This window comes from Gossypium arboreum, chromosome 5 (assembly GCF_025698485.1).
Source record: "Gossypium arboreum isolate Shixiya-1 chromosome 5, ASM2569848v2, whole genome shotgun sequence".
NCBI classification, from domain to species: domain Eukaryota; kingdom Viridiplantae; phylum Streptophyta; class Magnoliopsida; order Malvales; family Malvaceae; genus Gossypium; species Gossypium arboreum.
Genome location: NC_069074.1, coordinates 62,881,124 through 62,895,479, shown reverse-complemented (window position 1 = coordinate 62,895,479; position 14,356 = coordinate 62,881,124). Strand labels below are relative to the sequence as shown.

The 14,356-nt window shown below is 33.1% G+C and overlaps 2 protein-coding genes across 2 annotated transcripts; both read left to right on the top strand.

The window, feature by feature from the left end:
- Positions 1-3,032: 3,032 nt before the first annotated feature.
- Positions 3,033-5,490, top strand: LOC108451166 (receptor-like protein 53). Its single transcript, XM_053027584.1, has 4 exons — positions 3,033-4,053; positions 4,269-4,558; positions 5,099-5,230; positions 5,362-5,490. Exons 1-4 carry the CDS (start codon positions 3,033-3,035, stop codon positions 5,488-5,490), a joined length of 1,572 nt encoding a protein of 523 aa, XP_052883544.1.
- Positions 5,491-6,426: 936 nt separating this feature from the next.
- LOC108451165 (receptor-like protein 9DC3) lies at positions 6,427-7,041 on the top strand. Its single transcript, XM_017748896.1, has one exon. It carries the CDS (start codon positions 6,427-6,429, stop codon positions 7,039-7,041), a length of 615 nt encoding a protein of 204 aa, XP_017604385.1.
- Positions 7,042-14,356: the final 7,315 nt, after the last annotated feature.

The following is a 14,356-nucleotide window of genomic DNA, read 5'->3' as shown; positions in this document are numbered from 1 at the left end:
CTGAAAATAAGCTTAGAAAAGTCTAGAAAGTAATATTTCTGATGAGTTTTCAAGAAATTTACTAACGCTTTAAGTGGGGGGCTTGAATGGAGAAGAAAATGGAGGGAAGATGAAAATGAAATGGAAAATGAGAGTTTTTCTCTCAAATTCCTGCGGCCAACGTAAAACAGAAAAATGGGGAGGGATTTCTCCATTTTTCATCTCATAAAACCATGTATAAAGTCCTTATTTGATCCTTAAATCCAATGGTTGCAAGTATGCTAAAGTCATTTGATCTAAAGGCTACAAATCATTCTTGAAAATAGTCAAGATCCCTCAAACATTAATGGTCAAGATTGTGCATGGGATTTTAAATCCAATGACTTAAATTATCTACTACAGACAATTTCTTATAAAATTACCACTTTGCCATTAATGAGCTCCAAAGGCCAAGATTAATCAGAATTTTTATCTAATGGTCTCATATTATATTCTTTGTTTTTTCTTCAAATTTTAAATTCGTCACATATAGCATGTCTTATTACTATGCAACTCTTAACCTCCTAAATTGGAAACAAAAATAGTTCATTAAATCCTACTTTCCAAATTAAATCCAATATCTCAGAATAAATTATATTTTATTACATTTAATAGTTTTTTATATCTAACTAACTCTACAAATATTTTTAATAAATCTAAATTCTTTCTCTTATAAATTTTATGATACTCATTTTTGAAATATTACCATCAATGGCACTAAAATTTTTGAGGCATTATATGAATTATATAACACCAGTGCCTAAATTGTAAACTTTTATTTTGACTGCCTAAAATGATAATTCTTTGAATTAATGGATCACATATTTATAATAAAATTACTTTAAAAAATTTGATTTTATATAACCAACTAATCACATATATTATTGAAAATAATATAAAAATCATAAAACTTGTTTATGAAAAATTATTAAAAAAATCATAAGAGTGTAAATATTTAAGCTTCATACACAAAGTTGTTTATAAAGCAAATGGGGATCTAAAATTTCTATTTCTCAAGTCTCATAATTTCTTTTTTTTTCCTTAAAATTTCTTATGTTTTATTATTTTCTGCTACAAGTTATAATCACGGTGTGACATATTGTCACATTAATTGAAAAAAAATAGAGAATCCTTAATTTTAAGTGTCAAATAATTTTAAAGCATTTTAGCCATTTAAGTATTCAATTGAACGTAAAAAGTAAAACAAAAATAAAAACTTAATTTTCTTTTTGAAAAAATTAAAACTTTTACATCCTTAAGCTTAAAAATAATTTCACCTAAACGCTTGTGATTATGACATTTACTTATAAATAGATGACTCAGTTACATTTATTCATAAATTAATTTCTCGATACTCAAATATTCTTTTCTTTTACTGAAGAAAATGTTTTTTTTTTAATTAAAGAAAAACTGGCTACATGTACATGGGCTTTCAAGTCTCAGCAATTGGAAAATTTTCATAATTAATTTTCTATTTTGTGTGGAAATTTGACCTTATTCTGTTGGCTTATACAATCATACTCAACAAGTAAAACAAAATCCAGCTCATTGAATGTTGAAATCTTAATACTCTATTCTTTTCTTATAACAAGAAAAGGGGTATTCTTTTCATTTACATTTCCACATTATGGTTGGAATTGTGGAGGAAAACTCATGGTCAAATTATTTTTCAGTACAGGAAAATAACAAATAAATTTATTGCATATATATAAGTTTATATATTCTCAATACATTAAATATAAATTTAATAAAAATAAAATTATCAAGTTTTGTTTATATTATTTTAACAAAAAGTTAGTGTAACAGCATCGTGCATAATTTCATATTCCTTTATGGTGTCAGTAAGGAGAAGTTGCAAGTAATCTAGAGGGAAAAATCTAGGCAAAAAGACAAACAACTAACTTCTCAAATTGGTAGTGATTTGCTAAATTGCCGGCCATTGCTGGATGTGTACAAGTAAAAGAGAGAGAAAAAGAGGGTAATCAACGAGTTGATAAGTGGAACAAATTGGTAGTGACTTGCTTTGATGGTAATTGCTTCCTGTTGAAACTTATATAAGCAACTCCATAACCAATTTCTTGTGTATCTTCTTTTGGGTTCATAAAAGAAACATGGGTTGTTGGTCAATGTGGTTATATTTAGTCCTCTTCTTCCTTTTTTCCTTTTTCAATTCCCCATTGTTATCCCTTTCTTTATCTCTTCCTCTATCGCATTTATGTCGTTCCCAACAGAGTTCTTCATTACTAAGATTCAAGAGCAACCTCTCCATTTCCATTGATAAAACTTATCCTTTCCAAAACATAACTTTTAAGACAAAATCTTGGGATGAAGGTACTGACTGTTGCAAAGGGGATGGTGTGATGTGTGATCACAAGGAAGGAAACATGATTGGCCTTGATCTCAGTTGGAGTGGACTGATTGGTTCTCTTCAATCAAACAGTGCCCTCTTCTCACTTCAAAACCTCCGATGGCTCAACCTTGCTGGCAATGATTTCGACGACTCTGAAATCCCTTCTGAATTTAGTAAGTTGAAAAGTCTAACATATCCCAATCTCTCTTGCATGGACTCACTGGTTTTGTCCCACCTGAAATCTCTCTTTTGTTAGAACTAGTTTCGCTTGATCTCGGTCTGAATAATCTTTTGTTTAGGAACCATGATTTTAACATGCTTGTCCATAACCTTACAAAATTAGAAAATATGATCCTTGACCTTATGGATTTGTCTTTGGTTGTACCCTTTTCTTTCCTTAACTTGACTGTCTCAATGAAGCATCTGAGTCTCTTTGCCTGTCATCTGCAAGGAAAATTTCCAACTGAAATTTTACAATTTCCATATCTTGAAAATATCATTCTCCAGTTTAACGTCGATCTCATTGGTCATCCACCTGAAACAAATTGAAGTAGTCCCCTTAGAATGTTGGATGTTTCACAAACGAGGTTTTCAAAAGAGTTGCCAGACTCAATTGGAAACCTTAAAACACTTGAAAACACTTAACCTTCAAGGTTGTGATTTTATGGGGTCAATCCCTTCAACACTTGGAAACCTCACAAAAATCACTTTCTTGGATATCTCAAGCAACATGTTCCAAGGGCAAATTCCAGATGTTTTTGGGAACTTAAACGATCTAAGTTCCATGGACTTTTCCCATAATAATTTCAGTGGGTTCTTACCATCATCAACATTTAACTTCACCATTCTTACTTTCATGGACTTCTCTTCCAATTTCCTTCAGGGCACCCTTCCCAACAACGTACGTGGACTTTCATATCTAAGAGAACTCCACTTAAATGAAAACTTGCTTAATGGCAGAGTACCAGGTTGGTTGTTTAGTCTACCATCTTTGAATTGGTTGGACCTCAACTCTAACAAACTTGGTCCCATTGACCCAATTCAAGAGCCTAATCTAGTCCAATATGTCGATTTGTCAGAGAATGAAATCCAAGGACCAATTCCAGATTCTTTCTTTGACCTTGTGAACCTTATTGATCTTCACATTTCATCAAATAACTTGAGTGGCAATATCAAGTCATCCGAGCTTGTGAAGCTTAGGAATCTAAGGTTACTTGATCTTCCATATAACAGCTTACTATCATTAACTAGCTGCAATAATGGTGCCAATTCTACACTGCCCATGATAATTGAGTTTCATTTCTCTTCTTGCAACATGCAACGTTTCCCAAGCTTCTTGAAAGCATCCAAGTACTTGCAAGTTTTAGATCTTTCTAATAACCAAATTCATGGTTCTATTACAAAATGGGAAGCCGAAGGATGGGAGATCTTGATTACTTTGAACTTGTATATGAACTTCATGATTGGCATAGAGCAAGTTCCTGGGAAGCATCTATCAGCTCTCGATCTTCGTTCAAATTCACTTCAAGGACCACTTCCAGCTTTACCACAGTCACTGCTTTATTTCTTAATCTCAGACAATGAGTTGGTTGGAGAATTACCTCCTACTATTTGCAATTCGAGTTCTCTTGTTGTACTTGACTTATCCAAGAATAAGTTGGGTGGGATTGTTCCAGACTGTCTTGGTAATTTTAGACGTCTCACAGTTCTGGATTTGAGATCGAATTACTTTCTCGGAAAAATTCCAACAACATACCTCAGATATAGTTCATTGAGAACACTTAACCTCAATGACAACCAACTTGAAAGATCAATTCCACAATCATTGACGAACTGCTACAGTTTGGAAGTTTAGATTTGGGCAACAACAACATAAATGATACATTTCCTTATTGGTTAGGTAGGCTTCCTAATCTGCAAGTTCTTGTCCTTCGATCTAATAGATTCCATGGTGACACACAAAATTTCAATGGATCATTTACCTTCAGTAGCCTTCGAATGATTGATCTCTCTCGAAATGAGTTCACTGGTCACATCCCACCTGAGCTATTTGAAAATTTAAAATCAATAAAAGATATTCAGGTAGACAAAAGTAGTCCAAAGTACATGGGAGGATATTATTATCAAGACTCTGTGTTGGAAATTGGCCATCCATGCTGCTGTTATGTTTTTGTTGAGAGCATACGGCTTGTATGCATGCTGCATGTTGCAGCAACAAGTTTTCTGTTGTAGTTGCAATTTAGTTTAGTTTGGTTGGAAATGAACTAAGTTGCTGACGTTTTGATGTGTTTAGGTGCTGATAGAGCTGATAATTCAGCTTATTGATGTGTACAAGTAATGCTTAGTAAGTCCCTAGGCTACTTAGTGGTAGTAGGTAGTATTTGGTAATGAGTTTTATCTATAAATGTATTGTTTTTCTAATTGAATGAATGAGCTAAATGAGCTGAAGCCATAGCTCCCTTGCTGCACATTTGTGAGCAAGTAAAAATATTGCCTCGCTCATCTGTATTTCTTCCTCTGCTCCGCCTCCTCTCTTGTCAAAAATCCTAACAATAGCTAAAAGCTTGAACTTCAAGCATTTTTCCTTCATATTTTATCCGGGTATAATACGTTGCTGCTGGTGCTCTGTTTGAAATTCTTACTTTACCCGGTTAAAGTGTGTCAAAAACCCAACAATTGGTATCAGAGCTGTATTCTTAAGGGACCTGTTGTAGTTAAAACCAAAATCAGATGGCTTCATCAGGCTTCTCACCAGCTGCACCACCAGTCTTCAATGGAGAAGCCTATCACATATGGGTGGTTAAAATGAAGACACCAAAACAGGCATGGGATAGACTGAAGGAGGAGTTTCAAGGAAAGAATGTGAGCTTTCCAATGTGTAAACTGCAAGCTTAGCAAGATGTCAAAGCTGTAAGCTTAGCAAGAAGTGATAGTTGCGAGCCTATTGAAGACACCAACTGAAGACAGTAAGCCAAAGTGTGAGCCTGTTAAAGTTGAAGACACCTGTTGAAGATAGTAAGCAAAAATGCGAGCCTGTCAAAGGTGTATGGTTGCAAGCAGCAAAGTTGAAGACACTTGTTGAAGACAGTAAACAAAAATGTGAACCTGTCAAAGGTGTATAGTTGCGAGCAGCAAAATGCAAGCCCGAGTGGGTGCAAGCCAAAAATGTCTGACTGAAGGCAAACAAACTATTGCAAGCTTTTATGCAAGAAGAAACAGGACTGTAATTAGCAAGGGAACAAGGCAAGATGTGTTTGAATGGAGATACCAACCAAGGCTGTGAAGGAGGAGAAGACTCCATTTGATCAACGAATATTTAGGCACAAAAGACTGGGATAGTCAAGTGTGTGAATGAGATTCTGTTGATAATGAGGCCAAAGTTGAAGATAAGTTGAGAATGAAGTTCTTGTGCGGTCGACTTGAAAGAAAGCATCTAAGGACCGCCAAGTTCAAAACTTGATGAATGAATGACATTTGCAGCATGGAGTCCAAGGAGGGTGTTGGAAATTGGCCATCCATGTCTCTTTGTTATGTTTTGTTGAGAGCATACGGCTTGTATGCATGCTTGCATGTTGCAAAGACAACAAGTTTTCTGTTGTAGTTGCAATTTAGTTTAGTTTGGTTGGAAATGAACTAAGTTCTTGACGTTTTGATGTGTTTAGGTCTTGATAGAGTGATAATTCACTTATTGATGTGTACAAGTAATGCTTAGCAAGTCCCTAGGCTACTTAGTGGTAGTAAGTAGTATTTGGTAATGAGTTTTATCTATAAATGTATTGTTTTTTCTAATTGAATGAATGAGCTAAATGAGCTGAAGCCATAGCTCCCTTGCTGCACATTTGTGAGCAAGTAAAAATACTTTGTTCTCATCTGTATTTCTTCCTCTCGCTCCGTTCCTCTGCTGTCAAAATCCCCAACAATAGCTAAAAGCTTGAACTTCAAGCATTTTTCCTTCATATTTTATCCGGGTATAATACGTTGCTACTGGTGCTCTGTTTGAAATTCTTACTTTACCCGGTTAAAGTGTGTCAAAAACCCAACACTCTGTAATTGTAACAATGAAAGGGTCGGATTTCAAATTTGAGAGAATTTTAACTTCTTTCACAGTTATTGATTTTTCAAGCAACCATTTCAAGGGGTCGATTCCTAACGAACTTGGAGAACTCAACTCACTCATAGTGCTCAACTTTTCACACAATAGCTTAGCAGGTAATATCCCACCACCACTTGGAAAATTGGCAGCACTTGAATCCTTGGATCTCTCGTCAAACAAGCTTCAAGAAAGAATCCCAGTGCAGTTAACTGACTTGACATTTCTTGGAGCATTGAATCTTTCTAATAACAATCTTGAGGGGCATATACCGTTAGCTAATCATTTCGATACTTTCTCAAATGATTCCTTCAATGGCAACTCCGGACTATGTGGATTTCCATTGTCAAAGAAATGTGGCAACGATCAGGAACTAGAATCACCTCCATCAATAGTTGCTGATGAATCTGAAACAAGTATTTGGAAAATTGCAGCAATGGGTTATGAAAGTGGACTAGTGCTTGGATTGAGTATGGGATACATAGTTTTCACAACTGGGAGACCTCGTTGGCTAGTGAAGATGATCAAGCGAAACCCACAAATGAGAAGAAGGATCCGTCGAAATGGAAGCAGAAAGAATTAGCAGTGGATGATTTAGGGTTTGTTTCTAGCATCTTTTCCATAATATTTTCCGTTTATTCTAGTTATAAGTGAAGTTTCATGCATGATTTTCAATCAAATTTAAACTTGTCTTGTTTCTCCACGTTACCGTAAAATTTGGATTTTAATTATTACTGGAAACAAAAATATTCATTCCAAAGCCATAGAACTACTTTAGTTATGATTCAATTGGATGGCGGTGGGGTGCGAGTGGTGCATTTAACTTAATTTTTGTCTCGCATTATAGTATTGTTACAATAACTAATCTCACTGTCACCGCTATATTTACAGTAAAATGTAGATAAATGCATCACCCATCCAAACTCACTCTTATTATTATATAAACCAAAAATTGAACAACCATATACATTATATTATTTGAGCAAAAAAATACATTATATTATTATCCAAGATGAATTAGAATCGAACTCGAACTCATCTAGTTGTTTTTGTATTATTCATATTAATTTTAATATATTTTATATAAAAATGAACATTTTATTTTTGAATTAATAAAAACTAAAAAGTATATAAAATGATGAGAAAAGATTGTATGAAACTGTGATTCTACGTCATCCCTATCCCTTTCCAATAGAAGAATGACAAATCAGATTTTTCTTCTTAATTTTCAGCTTTTTCTTCTTGAAAAAAATCAAATCCAACTAAAAAAGTAAAAAATTAGGAGGAAAAATTTAATTTGTCATTCTCCTATTAGAAAGAGATAGGGACGTGAAATCACAGTTTCATACAATCATTTCTCTAAAATGACATGCTTTATAATAGATATTTTAAATTCAATCAATTTATGGTTCCAAACTAGTGAAATTTGACCTAGATAATTTCGTTTTTATGCAATGTTTTTGGAATTGGTCAATTGTTGAATCAGTTGAGTCATTAGTTTCCTATTCGACTAGTTATCCAATTTTATTTAAATAGATTATTAAAAATTTATAAAATTTTAAAAAATATTTAAAAAAATATAAAATTCGATTTAATGATTATTTGCCATAACCCGAACCTATGCTTCAGTCGGTTCCACAACATGAAAAAGTTGGTAGATTACAAACGTTGATATACCTACGTTGACCAAATATATTGGGAAGTGGATAAAGTTTGACAATGGTGCAACTATAGGATAATAGCACCATTTGTGACGAGGAAACAAATTTTGAGATATACGAAAACGTAACATTCCCTATATACGCACTATTGGATGACTAGCACAAGTCATAAACTGGATTCCAACATAATCTGTGGCTAGATAATCTGAGTCTTGATGGTTGACATGTGATCCTAATATGGATACCGCATCACATTTATTTTTAAATTATTATTATATATTTTTTATTTAGCTATACCATATAAAAGATTAGATTTGTTCAGATAAAAATGTTTGTAATAATAAAAATTGAATGAAATCGTAAGCATAAAGTTTTTCATTGCCTGAAAAAGCTTTTCAAAAAATCCAACCATATGGCAATGAATTGTTGCTTGGTTTGTAACTCGTTGATTCTCAATAAACTATTACGACGGATAATGGTTGTACTATCCAATCCATCCGAGACTTTTGTAATCATAAAAGCTCCTCCTGATTTAGCATTTTTTGGTATTCATTTCTAGCTCAACTTTTAGTGTTTATAGGAAATGTGAAAATAAATAGAGTGGGGATTTCTGGATACCTTGCAAACGAAGAATTAAAGTACGTTTTCATCGAAAGATATTACCAAAAGCAGAGTCCTTCCATAATTTAACTACATCAGTGACCCCGTTGATTGCACACTCCATCGAAGTAACCGTAGAAGACCAACCCTACTAAAAAACCCTTGAAAAATCTGCATGAGTCAACCATGCCGCTTCAAAGCAAAAGGATCTTTTATCTGTTGGCGGGACACAACCAGCATCCGTATTAAAGAGAATGGGATGGTGATCTGAGTAGAGATGAGGTAGATTAAAAACTTTCAATTTGGGTAGAAACTGAAGAGCAGTAGTATTTATAAGCACTTGGTCAAGAAAGTAGAGGTGGTTTGGGGTTGAGGAAAACGAGACTTAATAATCTTGCAATGCTCGCCAAGGATAATTGGCGCTTACATGTGAACCACAATGCACTTTGGTGTCAAATTTTCCAGAAAAAGTGCATGCGTAATACTCCCTTTATGGAGGTCGATTTGAAGGCGAATGTGTCATCTACTTGGCATCAGCATGGTATCTTGAAGATTTGGAGTGTGTTGAATCAAGGATGTAAATGGATAGTTGGGAACAGACATCGCATGAATTTCTAGAATAATTAGTAGTCAAGAGTGTTGGAAAATAATTCGGTTTGAAAACGGTTTTCTTACATAGCAAAAAATAAAAATTTCAAAATCAAGTTGGTTTGTGATATTTATAACAATAAACCATTTACCGAAATTGCATCTGTGTTTTCAGCTAGATGGATCATTGTCGTTCCTAACTTTCAGCCGAACGACCTTCTTCACTATTCTTGTACCATTAACTACTTTGAGTGTGGGTTCGAACGATTCGAATCAAACACAAAACCATAAATAGTTTTCTTGTACCATTAACTACTTTGAGTGTGAGTTCGAACGATTCGAATCAAACACAGAACCATAAATAGTTTTCTTTACTTTCAACGTGAAATAAAAACTTCTCTCAATGGAAACTGACAGAATTATTATTTCGGAAAATAGAATTAATACTTAGAAAATAAAATCTCATTATTTTCGAGTAGAATAACAATATCTTAAAGTTGTATATTTCGCCCTACAAGTGCCATCTATTTATTTATAGGGAGAAGGTAAAACCATTGTTAAATTGTAGTAGTCTATTTCAAATAGAAAAACGAACTCCTAGTCTAACTAGGATTAGGTGGGGCGACAACCCTAGTTAAACAATCTAAGGTTTGTCGTCCCTTACTTTAAACATGAGGGGCTTTGGGGCCTTTCCCATATCAGGTCCAATTACAAGTACTTAATGAATTTTTAAACTGATACTTTATAATTTGATCCAACCCAATATTTATTTTTCTATATCCCAAAATAAAATCTTAAATTAATTTAAATTAATTAATTTCCTAATTAAATAATTTTCTCAACCCAATTCTAATTCTGTTAAAATCGTGATGACTTTATTGTAAAAGAATCTATAAGAAAATATATTTAATATTTCTATATTCAACGGATTCATTATACCAAATGATTTGTTTTTATTTTAGGACTTCATTTAATTCGAAAACCATAAATTCATTTCTACATCATTTTCATTTCATTTTGGAGAAATTGACATTCATTTCCAAATGTTTCTCATTTCTCTATTTTTACCATTTCTATCTATTTATGTTCATTTCATTCAACATGCAATTAATTTCTGGTTTGAATGAGCTATTGGAGAGATAGATTAGACATATATGATTAGGGCTCAAATTATTTATAATTAAGTTCTAGCTTTTCGTTTATATACTCATTTAGTCAAGAAGTCATTCCACTATAGTATCGTGACGGAGCTCTCCCCAATGGCATACCATTATTAAAGCAACTCGATTAGTGCTCATCCAATGACATTGTCATAAGTGTGTTACACTAATAGGATATCCTTAATCTCTTTGGGATAAATCTGTTCTCCCAATATGACCCTATTTTATCTCATGGTAACCATAACATCTTCCTTCACGAAAAGTCAATTACTATCAAATAGTAATCAAGTCATTCATCATAAAGACGAATGACCCGTGACCACGTTTACTTTTCATCAACCATGTAATGCCAATGAGAGGATATCATTTACCCATATCTCGAGCTATGAATTCCACACTTGTGAATGACGTTACATACTATAGAAGTCGTATACCCAACATATAAGCTTTTGGTTCCTTATCTATTTGAACTCAAGTTTTTACTTACATCGAAGTATACGAGTTATGCATACATAGTCTGTAATCCACTTAGGATTAAGGTATGTCACATTTTAAACATCACAAGTGAATAAATCTATAAATGGATTCAGGATCTATTCTTCTTGGGTCTATGTTCTATGGATACAAGCTATTTAATGCTCCAAGTTCTTTTTTTTTTTTATTCTGGACCATGAGAGTTATTTGTTTCGATCTGTATCTTTCTACCAGTAATAGGTATTGGTATTTATCCAAATTTCATCCTCTCATTATCAGGTGAGAAGTTTGAAACTATTCTATATAATTATTTTTATAGATAGTTTTCATGAATCAAAAAAAATCAAAAAGGAATCCTATGGTTTTTAAAATTGTTCGTTGTACAATGAAAAAGAAAAAAGAAAAAAAAAAGAAGTCTTTTTATGTTTAATTCCTTATGTTATGCGTTGTATCTGCGATAATATCATCTCTTTCGATGGAGAAGGGGGCTATGCCCCATTCTATTTCTACATCTAGGATCCGACTTGTATCATTGATAATAATAGGAACTAAACCATTATGACAAAGAAAAGTTTGATTCATAGGGAGAAGAAGAGGCAAAAATTGGAACAAAAATTTCATTTGATTCATCGATCCTCAAAAAAAGAAATATCGAATCTAAGAGAAATTCTAGAGAATGTTTGCTACCCTGAGATTTTCTTGTCTTTCCTGACCGATAAGGAAAAAAGTTGGATCAAAAGAAATGCCATTTTGGAGTATTATCAACAATTTTCTTGTGTAGGCAGGGATTCGGTATTTTCTGAATTTCCTAAAATTCAGGGTTGGTCCATTTTTTTTATTACTTATATTTATATCATATTTACCTTCAATCAATATTATCTTTATCTTCATATTGTTTTTGTTTATTCAATTTCAATATTATGAGTCCTAATTAGAATAGGAATTCTTATGGTATCAATTTAGGGCCTATGATTTTAAAAAAGTTGTTCTTTATATAGAATGATTCCCATTTCAGTCGATTTCTTCATTTAATTCAATGATTCAGGATCTATTCTTCTTGGGTCTAGTTTAATGTATTATTAGTCCAGTCAGTCACATCTATGTCTCTATTTTCTAGGAGTCATCCACTCCAATGCCCAAGACAAGGCATCTCTCAATTGGACTTCAATCAGATAATAAATACGTGTGGTGTCTACAGGTGTGATAGGTTAGTTGTAATAAAATTTATACAGCAGGGTACAGGAGTACTCCGAGGATCGAACCCACAAAAGTCAACGATTAAGTGAATTCTAGCTACTAACATGCAATTAAAGAGTCTAACCAACTATTCGCTAAGTACTATTTTATGACAAACCATTAATTTGAGAGAAATTAAACTAATTAATAACAAATTAATAACAAAAGGTGGTTGGTTGAATTCAATATGATTAATTAATTATCGAATTAGGGATGTATATTACTTAAACTCCTAAAATGGCTCCATTTTACCTTTCGGTCTTTGTTTTATCAAATTAAACAAATTAGTTTGGTTTATCTCTCGACCTCACCCAACTAACCCAGGACTAATGAATTCGTTCCCAATAAGCTTACCTCCCGGTCTTACTTATCTTAATTTTCTCTTGGAGGCGTTAATCCTAAGTTTTGAAATTTATTCAATTTAGTCTAATTTATTGCAATTTAGTCCCTAACCAAAAACTTGTTTAACCATATATCCACCAACCAACCTTCTAGGGTTTAGCTACCCATTACTGTGTTTAAACTAACAAACATCAAAGAAACAACCATTAGCACTATCAACATAAAACTCAATAGAAAGATGAAAGCTTGGTTTTTACTAAAAAAAAAATTCAAGGAAAACAAACTAGAAGTAAAATAAACAACCAAGAACAACAAAATTAAGATTTCTAACAGATAAAAAGGAAACAAACTGATATAACATTAAACTAAATATTAGAATGTGATTACAGCCAAGTTTAAGGTACTAAACAGGTAAATAAAATTAACTCTAAAAATGCAAAGAAAAATAAAGAAATAAATAGAAAATTAAAACCCTAAATATAGGAAAGAAGAAATGAAAACCTAAAAATGAGAGAAAAACTAAGAAGATAAACTAAACTTGTGTCTAATGTTTCCTCCTCTCAGCCAATTTTTGGCATTTTTTAGCTTCTATATGACCCATTTTTCTTGACCAAAATGCCCCTTAATGTGTCTTTTTGAATGGCGCTTCGGTTGGACAAGGACTAACCTTATTGGCAATTTTTGTCTCCACACACGACAGTGATATCGCGATTCCCAAAGGTGGATATCGAGATATCGCAGACAATCTCCAAATAGAGGATCTTGGGGTGTTGGGTATCACAATACCACTGTAGGTGGCATTCTTCTCTTTATTTCAAGATTTTCGCAGGTACTGCGATGCCCACGCTTTGGTATTGCGATACCCCCTTCCTTGATGATGTTTTCGCTCAAGTTCGGCCATCGTCGAATTCCTACAACACTCAATCGATTGTTAAGGTCCAAATGGCGCATTTGGCCAATTTGGCTCTCAAAAGGAGTATAAAAACACATTAAACACTTATTCTATTTAATAACTAAAAACTAACCTAAATTACTAAAATGACACTTAAATTTCTTGAGAACAAGCTCCTAAAGCATAATAGGGAGCCTAATTTGACATATCAAATTATGATAGATCAAACTCCTCCACACTTAACTCTTTGCTTGTCCTTAACCAAACATACAAAACATGCAAAAAGATGACCCTTGGACTAAATTGGACAAAAAGGCAACATGGTAGTAAAACATTGAACTTGTATAAGGACTATCTCACATGTAACCTAAAAATGATATTTAGCTAACTTGGGTATTTTTAAAGCAAACAAAAAATCAATTTAACAAATTAAAAAGGTCAACAAATCTAGAAGCAATTCAAATGAGTATATGTACAATTGTGTTATCCATCAAAATAGCCTAGATAAATACATTATAGACACTTAAAACGAATCGAAGTTGTTCATCCGAGCAAATACAAACAAGTCAAGAGAAATGTGTGAATGAAATGTTCAGGTCGCAAAGGTCTTCTAGGGTTGTAAGGTTCTGAGGTATAGGATGATTTGGAGTTCAAACAAAAGGGTAGCTCAAAATGGTTTTGAGCATTAGAAACAGTAAAGCACATGACATTGTTCCCCCATTTGTCCTTAATTAATCGTGAAGGTCACCTCCTTATTTCTCATTCTCTCTTTTTCCTTATATCTCTAAAAACTTAGAAGATTTTAAATGTTATTGGTACATACAATATGTAATACCCCTAACCCAACCCGATTCATCGAGTCTGGATCTCAGGTATTACAACACAAAATTCCTTAACTAAATTATCTAAACAGTTGTCAGATGTATTTTATTTAAAAAAAAATTG